Here is an 11,393-nt window from a genome sequence, read left to right on the forward strand (position 1 = left end):
ACAGTTAAATTGAAAGGATGTATGGGAACGATGGCCCCTGAGTGGAAAGAGAACATGGAAACCCGAGCCCGGGTGAGTGAAAAGGGAACAAATATTACATGGTGAGACAGATGCCAAACCACTGGGATTTCCAAGTAGTCAGGTAGTGGATTATCTGAGTTTGTCTCTAATGCTACAAACTAAACTTTTTGTTATGTATTTACAAGAATTAATTTTTTCCATTAAATTATGTTAAATAACCAGCAAATCTCCTGTGGCATTGCTCTATGAAATTTAGGAACTGAATCTCTTTTCTGATATGTGATGTACAATTTAGCTTTAGATCCAATTATTTCCTGCAATTGAATAAGTCAAGTTGTGTTTTTAACTGCAAAAGTATCCAGAAAACCTTTTCACAGAAGACTTACAGTAAATGCACAACTTGACTCATTCAACATCCCAAGTTTTCTAAGATGATCTTCCTTTTGGATGCCTTGCCTTTTGGATGGAAACTTAACTTCAGTAAAATGGTCTGTTAATTTTATCTCTGACCTTTTTATAGCTTCTGAGTTCCAGAGACAAAATGAAAGCTAATATAAACAGGGGAAGAGACTTTTAGCTAACACCAATGATGGGAACTGGAAAGATCGTGAGTTAATTCTTACAAAGGTTTTACCCCTTGTTTAAGTCTTATTTGATCTTTAGAGAGGGATTTAATTTTATGCTATTATTTAATGAGCAGGCACAGTAGTGTAGCAGTTAACGTTACGCTATTACACTGCCAGCAACCTGGGTGCAATTCCGGCCACTGTCTGTAAGGAGTTTGTACGATCTCCCCGTGTCTGCGTGGGTTTCCTCTGGGTGCTCCGGTTTCCTCCCACATTCCAAAAAATACGTACGAGGTAGGAAGTTGTGAGCATGCTATGTCGGTGCTGGAAGCGTGGCAACACTCGCGGGCTGCCCCCAGAACACTCTACGCAAAAGATGCATTTCACTGTGCGTTTTAATGTACACGTGACTAATAAAGATATCTTATCTTATCTGATAATATTCTATGAAGGACAGCTAAATATCTATATGGGACAATTTTTCATGGATGGCATACAAAGATGGCAATCCCAGTACCAGCTGCAGCTAACCTGAAGCTGTCTGGTAAGTTTCTTATTTTCATCAAGACAATCAAAGTAGCAATGGAGGTAACAGTTCAGAGACCTAAGAGAGTCTAATTGGAGACAGAGCCACAGTCCTCTTGACAATGTTGTTGCTGCTGCTCTGAAGCATCAACAATTTTCATTTTTTTTAGAATAACATTATTTTGTTCAAGTTCTCTTTTGACTACTTTCTCTCTCATTGTTGTTTGTAAGTTATGGGACATAATCATCAGGAGCACTTGTTGAACTGAAATACTGTTTTGACCCATATTAATAAAATACTAAGATTAATACAAATTCAGGTTATCCATCATTTATATTTCACTAGTAGTTGACATAGAGGTGCATCGTATATGGGAGTAAATCCCAGATCACATTATTCCTTAAATCTTTTACTCTTAAAACTTTAAAAGTGCTACCACAATTAAGGGAAAAGTATTTAAGAAAATGTCAAGTTGAAATTCCTATAATGTATTTATCCATTTGCGTGACTCCTGACTATACCTTAGTTTATTTTAGTACCTCCTTAACCAGTCTTCACTCCCACTGGAAAAACTTGGGCAAGAAGTGATAATGTAGGGAAAATAAATCACTTAACTTTGCTGCATTTGAATGAGCCATAGCTTTAGGCTTCAACAACTGGTAACACAGTGATAGTTAGAAGAACTGCTGCCTCACAGACCCAGCAACCTGGGATCAATCCTGGCCTCCAGTGCTATCTGTGTGGAGTTCACACATTCTCCCCGTGACCATGTGTGCTTGTTTTGGTTTCCTCCCACATTACATCGATGTGTGGATTGGTAGGTTGATTGGCCACTGTAAATTGTCCCTAATGTATGGTAAATTATTGGGAGGTGTTGATGGGAATAGTTTAAAGGGAAAATTAGTGGAGGAATAGCATCACTCTGCGAGCTGGCATGGACTCAATGGGCTGAATGGCCTCCTTCTCTGGTGTATGTTAATATATGGAAATATTAAAAGCAATGTTAAGATTTGAGCCTTTCATCTCCAATGGGCAGCCTCTTAAATATGTACTTTATTTCTCTTAATGCGATTAAGGATGCAGAACCATTCAGTTCCTGAGGTTCAGTGATCTGGAGAACTTAGTCTTTCCCCACCCTGCTTCCATTCCAGCTCTGCCAAGGTTCTTCATGATCAGCTGCACCTGTTCTGCTCCTTGCATTCCCAGATATAGAAGAGAGTGAATGAGAGTAAAGTCTGAAATAAATAGATTTTTATTATATCGCATACCAGTGCCATCTGATATCTCTCCATTAGCACAAGGAATGCAATCGAAACAGCAGACTGATTGTTCTTCAGCAATTCTTTTCCGAGTTCCTGGGCGGCAGTCTTCACGGCATACAGAACGAGGAGCCTTGGCAAATAAAAAGACACTGCAGCATCACATGATGAAGGAATTTCTAAATAACAGATGTTGGACAAAATACCTTCCAACACTAGCCGCACCCAAACTGCCCCAGTGACACTGTGGCTCTCATCACCGATTCAAACCTCCATTGTTTCCACTACGTCAAGGCACTCTCTCCTCCTGGGTAGCTCACCTTAACATTTCATACTTCATATGACAGAGAAGGAGGACATCCATCCCATCCAGTCTATGCCAGCTTTCAGAGCCATTCCATTAATCCCATTCTCCCATATACTTCCCTGCAACCTACTCCCTCTCACATGCGTATCAACCCTGCCACATGATTCTCCTCCCACTCACCTACACCAGGGGTAAATTACAGTAGTCAATTAACCAGCATATCTTTAAGTGTGGGAGGAAACCACATCACCTGGGCGAGATGCATGTGTTTGTAGAGAGAATGCTCAAGGTTCACACAGGCAGCTCCCAAGATCAGGATCGAACCCAAGTCTCTGGAGCTGTGAGGCAGCAGCTCTACCTGCTGCACCACTGATTTAAACCTCTTGTCAATCACTTAATATTCTGATTATCCACAACATGGACTACATAAGTACCATAATCTTTCTCACCAATGTACCACCATTGTTTTCCTTCCTCAGTCTCAGCACCAAACAATTTCTCATCCTTGGTGATTTTAACCTCCAACTCAATGTTTCATGCTTTCTTGTCCTGTAATTTCATTATCCACCCTTAAACACTAACAACATGTAATATTTCCCACACATATTCTCTGCCAATCCTTCAGTTTTCCCCTCTCTCAGGGCCTCACTCTCCCATTTACAAATAGGGCAATCTCTGATCACTTCCTTGTAATGCTTTCTTTCCAAGTCCTCATTTAGTAGTTAATCCTACCTTCTTCCAGTTTGCTTCTGCACTTTCAAAAGGTCAACGACCTAGCCTTTGTCACTCTGCTCAGCAACTTCGCAACCACCTATCTGTTCACTCACACTCTTCACACCCTTCTACCTTTGTTATACATCTCTCACATTGGATATTCCATCTGGCAGACTCCCCCGTCCCCTGCTCCACTTCGTTATGTCCAGTGGGCACAGACCTGAACAGATATGGTGAACAATTGTACTGGAGTCATGGAGATGCACAGCACATAAAGGGGCCTCTCAGACCACCGTGTCCATGCCGACCCTTTCGCTCATCAACTCTAATCCCATTTGCCCACATTAAATCTGTATCCTTCTATTTGTAGTCTGTTTAAGTGGCTGTCTAAATGTCTCTTAAACATAAAGGTTGTATCTGATTCCACCACCTTCCCTGCCAGCCAGTTCCAGATATCAACCACTCTCTGTGTAGAAAACTTTCCCTTCAAATTCCCTTTCAGCGTCCTTCCTCTCACTTTAAACCAATGCCCTCTTGTTTTTGATGCCCCTATCGTGGATAATAATACTGACTATTTACACTAACTATGCCCCTTATAACTTTACATACCCCTATCAAATCAGCCCTCAGCCTCCTTCGCTCCAAGGAAAACAAGCCCAGCCTATCCAATTTCTTCCCATACCCAAAGTCCTCCAATCCAGGCAATATCCTGGTGAATCTCCTCTGCACTCTCTCCAGCACTATCACATCCTTCACATAGTGTGGCGACCAGAACTGCATGCAATACACTACAGACAATATAAACAGTGTTTTGTAAAGTTGCAATGTAACATCCTAACTTTTGTATTCTATTCAGCTTTATATTCTGATTCAGTTTTTCATGGCCACATGGCACTGGATGACATAGACCATGAACAGGATCTACTCGTGTCTATCATAACTGCTCACTATATTGGATTATACGGGAATGCAAAGATAATCCTCAACTTCTTTTCTCAACTGCAAACCATTTTCTTAAACTCTTTTTTCTGATTTCCTCCACTGTTAATTCCAACTTCCAGCCTGGCCCAAATTCACAAGTTTCTCTTCGTTCTCTCTCATGCCCTCTCCAAGATCATCTCATTCATGAGGTGCACCTTTTGCTCCCTTGATACCATGTTCACTAAACAACTGACCACCAAACTTTGCTTCCTCCTCCTGATGTTAGTAGAAATGGTTACAATAAAACTCCGATAATCAGGCATGCTTGGGACTTTGGTGGCGGAGGACTAGTAGGTTTTCCAGACTATTGGATGTTATTGTTAATACCCAACACTTTTCTTTTTGTTTGTTGCACAGTATTATAATAACTTTCCCGGTGAACCCAGTAAGTTTAAAAGGAGCGCAGCAAATAGGACCTAGATGAGTAAGCAAACATTAACTGGTGAGCCAGATGCTAAACCATCACAATTTACAAATGGTCATATAGTGGATTATCAGAGTTTTACTGTACTATTTTATCCTAAGATATTGTCTGCCTTCCATTAAACTCTACAGCCGTTGCCCATCTCCTCAGAAAACCAACAGCTGAACCTCCAGTACATTGTCTACAAATCCTCCTCTCTCTGAAGTTCTTCTAAATGTTTCAACCACTGAAATTTGAGCCCACTTTTCCCAGAACTAATTACTTTACTCCCTCTAATCAGTTTTCCCTTGTCATAACACAACAGTTATTAATAAAGTCTCTAATGACATCCTCTGCAATCATGACAAAGGTAGCCTTTGTCATGTGTAGCCTTTGACTCAGCTGAACACATCATCCTCCTCCAGTGCTTCCACACCATTCACCAGCTGGGTGTGACCATGTTCGCCTGGCTCCATTCTTATCAATCCAGCTGCAATCAGAGAATCGCTTGCAATGATATCCCTTCCTGAACCATTGCCTCCATTCCCCCAAGAAATTATAGTTGACTGCCTTTCATTTCTCATCTGCTTTCTGGAAACACGGCATCATTTTCCACAGAAATGCTGACAGCAGCAAACTCCACCTCATTAACATTTTTTTTCTTCTCCACACTCCCTAAATTGACAGGATGCTTGTTCAACGTCAACACAGCTGGCAGGAGGTGCTAATAATGTTCTCCTGATCCTAATTGATTTTCCAGGAACTACATCATTTAAATGAATGATTCTAACTTGCTTTTTAACCTCTGTATGATTGTAGGACTACCTGCTGTGGAGGTTGGCGGTAGCAGCCGGGTAGATTGGTTTGAAGAACTGTAAAATTTCTTAAGAATTGGAACTTAATAGTCTTTTTAAAAAGGTGACTAATTGAATACAGCCAGCACCTCTTTCCCAGGGTACCAATGCTCAAAACAAGAGGACATGGCTTTAAAGTAATGAGTGGGAAGTTCAAGGGAGATGTCAGAGGGAGGTTTTTCACCCAGAGAGTGGTTGGTGCATGGAATGTGCTGCCTGGGGTGGTGGTGGAGGCTGATACGTTGGTCAAGTTCAAGAGATTGTTAGATAAGCATATGGAGGAATTTAAGATAGAGGGATATGTGGGAGGAAGGGGTTAGATAGTCTTAAGTGTGGTTTGAAGGGCGGCACAACATGGTGGGCCGAAGGGCCTGTATTGCACTGTATTGTTCTATGGTTCTATGGTAATATTAATTGTTTGCAGTTAATTACATTGCCTTTGCCATTCTTTAAATCACTCTTTGAATGGCTAGTACAAATAGGCTTTCCTTTCAATCACAGAAGTCACATTTCCTTCTCTTACGTAATATTTCAATATTCCATGTACACACATGAAGAGTAGGGGCATGATTCCCTCACGACAAGAAGAAAATTGCATGCATCATGTGAATGAACAAAGACACAACAATATGGGTTGTAGACCCACCTGCAAATCTCCCAGCATCAGTTGCGTCAAACCTGGCAAGGCCAAAGATGGAGAAAGTAGATGCAAGTAATATAAGCCAATGCGTTTAAAGATTTAGCACACATGTTTACATTTAATCAACTGTCTGTTGAATTATGTGGTCAGTGGTCAGTTATGTGGTCCCACTGAGTGCCTGCATAAACTTTGTGTTTACTTGGATGGAGAGGCATCTGTGGTGAAGTTATTGCAACAATGAAATATGAGCACTTTTAACCAATATTATGTCCATAAAGACAAGGAGTAGATGTAGTGTGTGGAATATTTACCACTGACACTTATTTTGACCAGGAGTCTCAACTGGGCAAGTGTTATACATCTTTCAAGTAATTCAAATTTATATGAAATTTATACAATTTCAGTGATTTTGTTTAAAAACTCTTTCATATTAAATGTATGCTTTTGGTTTCTGGAAAGGTTAACATTCAGGTATTATTGTAAACATACCTCCCTTGTACCACCATTCCAGATGATATCCTCCTCTCTGATGGTAAGCTCATGTCCTGGAGCTGCTCGAGCATCATACCGTCCAACATTCACATACTGAATTACTCCTTTCGAATTTACTTGCCAGTTTATTATATCATACATGGCTAAAAAGTCACCATTTTTATCAAAATATCTTTCGGTTCCTGATCGGTCGATAAAACGAACTGTTTTCATGTAATGTAGAAGCTACAAAAGAAATGTACACTCAATGACCATTTTAAACAGTCAGAGCACTCAAAGCAGGAGTCTTATCAATATAACAAAAGTTGATGTTTAAAGCATCAATGGTCCTGCTTTGCAAGCTAATTATGCTTCAATAAAGGTTACATTAATTAAGTGCCCTACTAATCTCAGCATACTGATGAGAGGGTTTTTCCTATAGAAGTTGTTACAGACTTTTTAAAACTTTTTGAATATGTTTACTTTCTGGATAAACTACCCTATGGAATATGTCAACAATTTTTTAAATGAACAAGTTGTATGTTAGTCTCTGTTTTGTCGATAAATTCATATTAGAAGTCACAAGTATTAATTGGATATTAATTTTATTCAAAACCTTAGACTATACCAATAAAGAATTAGGTTTGAAAACCCATTTAGCCTCCCAGGAAAATGTCTGCTGGTGTGCTTGTTTGATAGTTGGAGTACATTAATTAGGCTCCAATGATATTTTAATATCCAGCATTCAAATGGTTAGCTTTAGAACATAGAACATAGAACAGTACAGCATAGGAACAGGCCCTTCGGCCTATGCTGCCTGTGCTGACTATGATGCCAAATTAAAATACTGGCATACCGATAAGCAGACGTTTCGGTACCTTCCATGCACATTTTCCCCTGAATTTACTCAAGGCCAGGAACTTCCATTGGTTAACACCAATTGCTTCCCGTTCCACAGTTTCAGAATGGACTGTCTTCCTTAAATGCTTTGCACCTGTATCAGGCAGATGCCATGTAAGTTATGTATAATTTATGTTAACAAGTTTATGTTAACTATGTTTGTCCCCATCTTGTGTTGCTGCTGCAAAAAGCTAATTTTCATGGCATTTATATCCTGTGTATGAATGCCTATGACAACAAATTTTAACTTGAAACTTGAACTTGACTCTAGAAGGTTGTGGCTTTCAATCTTTCAGCCAACATCCTTCCAGGAGGGTTCAGGCACAGGAGTCTGTGCCACAAAATTCACCTTCTGTCCACAGAATGGGTGTGATTTCTCTGAAGTTTGAAAAGATGATATTAAGCACTATTAGCTGTAACTGATGAAATGATGTGAAAGTGATCAAAGAAATCATTGTAGAAATGTTAAAACTGACCTGCCAAGGTTCAAAATTACGTATATTTGCGCAAGTTCCATTTTCAAAAGGCCCTTTTCCATTTTTACAGGACTGCAAATCCTGTAGGGCATGAGCAACAGCATAAACAGCATTGTTGACATTGCAAAAGACTCGGAAGTTACTGTCATCCGTGTAAGAGTGATCGGCTTTCCTCAAATCTTCCAGCCCAGTGCAGAACTTCTTCAGAAAAAATTGACTATTGTTTGATTTAAGTTTGTTTTCTTCTTTCATTTGATATGCCCACTGGCAACCAAATATATCTTCCCAGAGTTCAGATATAAAAGTATCATCAAGGGTTACAACCGGATTTTTTTGAAAGAGAAATTCTTGGAATCCTTCAATCTTACATAAGGGGAGTGTAAGTCCTATTGTTCCAGTCCAGTATTTAGTATGTTCTTTCTTAATAATATTAAGTGGTCCTGATGTACTCCAACCTTCAGTAGCCAGCCATGTTCTGTTTGTTACATTCTGTCTAACAATCTCTTCAAGCAAAGGAACTATATTAGCATCACAAGAAAAAGCAACAATAACATTTGCAGTTGATTTTTTTATGAAGTCAACAATCTCATGGTACTTTTCTTTAGAATTGTCAATTGGAATTAACTCAGTAAAGGCAACACAAGCTCCAATACGTTCCACTTCCTTTCTAAACATCTCAGCAGCTTGCACGCCAAAGTCAATGTCATCTGCTAATACCCCCACCCACTTCCAACCAAAGTGTTTGATCAGATTGACAAGGACCTTGGACTGAAATATATCACTTGGCATAGTACGGAAGAAGGATGGGAATTTGTCTTTATCACTGAGACTTGGAATAGATGAAAAGTAACTTATCTGTAGAAAAACAAAAAAGTGAATAATTATTAATAACATTCACAAATTTATACGGTTGATTTTTAATTCAATAGAATGGCCAGTTTCCGCAATAATCATGTGACATTTACTGGCTTCATTTATTAAGTGATTCCATTCAGTATATATTTCAAATTAGAGAAGTCAACAAGATCATTTATTTTCATAGAAGAGAGCATCGGTATTGTCGATTCATGCCCATTTAGCTATGAGCCTCATGTTAGGTTGCAACTTAACACAGAAATATAGGGTTGGAATAAGCTTTGATTTTAAGTTTAAAAAGATCAATCTTATCATTGTAAAAGTGATGTAAATAATTCCTTTGCTTGCCATTCCCCTTGTCTATTGAGGCATGTCGGGAAGCAGTTCAACTTATCCTACCTGGTGGGATGCTTACTGGAGTTAGATGCCCACCAGGAGGAGGTCAGAAATTTGTTTCTGTGGCATAGATCATAGCAATCATGTCCCTATGACAGATATTCTGGGCTTAAATCAAACTCAAAAAATTTGAGAACAAAAATAGAGGTTGATATTCCAATACGATAGTGCATTGTTGGAGGATCAACCTTTCAGATGGAAGTATTAAACCAAGGACCAGTCCACTCTGTCAGGAGGAAATAAAAATGTCCATGGCATTATTTTGAAAAAGAACAGGGTGATAATACCTAGTGGTCAAAATTTATTCCATTCCATTACTAAAACAGATTATCTGATCACTATCACATTGCTGTTCATGGTAGTTGCTGTGTGCTAATTGACTGCTGGGATTGTAATAAGACCAACACTTCAAAAGTGCTTGATTGACTATAAAGTGGAAGTCCCAAATGAGATATGAAAGGCCCCATCTAAACACAAACCTTTCTTTCAGTTGAGTATTTTTTGCACGCAATTGGAGGTAACATGACGTGAAATGGGATTCTGAATGAAATTTCACTCAGACTTGAACAACAAAATCACACTGGCTTTCCTGACAGATGAAGATACATTAAAAGCTCCTCCAAAACCCACAAAGAAAGTCAAGACCTCCCTTGCCCTAGGCTGTTTGTGCTCCCTACCAGAAGAACCTACATTTAGATCCTGCTTCCCAAACTTCCACTCATAAATTAGTTGGCACAGGAAGGATTCCTATGGCCAGCATATTGTTATTGTCATGTAAATACATTCAGAATTTTCTCATGTTTGGCAGCTCTAAAGTAAATGAGAACATATCCCAAAAGAAACAGGTGCATTTTACCTCACAGTGGGTTCAGGGTCATTCGAATATGATTGGGTGTTGTGATAAATCAAAAATGGACTCAGAACTTTGATTTTTCAAGCTGTTGATTTTTTTTCAAGTTCCTAGGCTTCATTTTATTCCATCAATCAGCTTCCTGACTAAGGTGGATGAAACACTAAAGCTATCCGCCAGACCGGAGAGAATAGGAATCCTTATTGTGTCAACTGTCCCAACACCCTCTATTGTTGGATAGACCAACCAACATCAGTGACAATTTGAAATGATTCTTTTCAATGATGTTTTATTTGTTTTGGCATAGGGTATGAGAATTATCACTGCCAGCTTTCTTTTCAATTTTTATACCTATCTAAAATCAAAATAGTGGCACTTTTGGTCAGATTATCTTTTCTATACTGAAACATGGTTCCCCTACAAAAGCAGACTCTCACCTGAGGGTAACGATAAATTCCAAGTACTGTTGCCATTGCAGTTGATATTGCTGAAGTTGAGGCACCTACCACAGCAGCCAAGGTGGAATTTAATTGGCATTGGTAATTTGGGGTGAATTTACGATGTCCAGATATCAAGGCAAACACATCTTCTATTGCCGTTGGACTATTATAGCATGTATCATAGATGGCATAACCTAAAGTTATATTTGGTAATAGTGTTGGATTGTTATTTATTTCTTTAATTGCGAAGATCATTCCTTGCATCCATCGGTAATTCCTTATGTTGAAGCTTGTAAACAGAAATTCATAATGATTATAATTAACAGTTAACATTTAAATTAAAACTTCAGAAAAAAAATTAAATGAGCAAAGGCTATTTTCCGTGAGTTGAAGAGGGGTCTGGCCCAAATGGACTGGCAGACTGGACTGTAATGTGGAGCAGGTGGCAACCTTTAGAGAAAATATGGCTCAGAGACAGTCCTGTTACATTTCCACAGTGGTAAAAAGAAAGGTGAAATAGGGAAAGGAGCATTTGGCAATTTGATAACGCAAGGGGAAATAATTCTAAACACAAAAAGATCAGAAGAATAGTGTAAAAAAAATAACAGAGTAGAAAGTCAGTATGGGAATAGATGACGGTGTAAAAGAACAGGCAATCCAAAAGGTCCCTATAAGCACATTCAGATTAAAAGGGATATCAGAGGACTATTAGGACAAATTAGAGACCAAGATGG

At 39.1% G+C, this 11,393-nt stretch overlaps 1 protein-coding gene across 1 annotated transcript; it reads right to left on the reverse strand.

The window, feature by feature from the left end:
* Positions 1–4,512: 4,512 nt before the first annotated feature.
* LOC127571870 (vomeronasal type-2 receptor 1-like) lies at positions 4,513–10,941 on the reverse strand. Its single transcript, XM_052018616.1, has 4 exons — positions 10,657–10,941; positions 8,119–8,973; positions 6,761–6,988; positions 4,513–4,590 (listed from the first exon to the last, which is right to left on the reverse strand). The coding sequence occupies exons 1-4, from the start codon at positions 10,921–10,923 to the stop codon at positions 4,513–4,515; spliced, it is 1,428 nt and encodes a 475-aa protein (XP_051874576.1). The 5' UTR covers positions 10,924–10,941.
* Positions 10,942–11,393: the final 452 nt, after the last annotated feature.

The sequence above is a fragment of the Pristis pectinata genome, chromosome 6, assembly GCF_009764475.1.
Source record: "Pristis pectinata isolate sPriPec2 chromosome 6, sPriPec2.1.pri, whole genome shotgun sequence".
NCBI classification, from domain to species: Eukaryota; Metazoa; Chordata; class Chondrichthyes; order Rhinopristiformes; family Pristidae; genus Pristis; species Pristis pectinata.

Bases quoted from the DNA above. Each gene is read 5' to 3' on its own strand.
- LOC127571870 (XM_052018616.1), bottom strand. From the start codon at position 10,923: ATGCAAGGAATGATCTTCGCAATTAAAGAAATAAATAACAATCCAACA. The intron at 8,974-10,656 runs GTGAGAGTCTGC...GTTTTTCTACAG, and splicing joins GAATTTATCGTTACCCTCAG to ATAAGTTACTTTTCATCTAT. The intron at 6,989-8,118 runs GTCAGTTTTAAC...TTTCTTTTGTAG, and splicing joins GTAATTTTGAACCTTGGCAG to CTTCTACATTACATGAAAAC.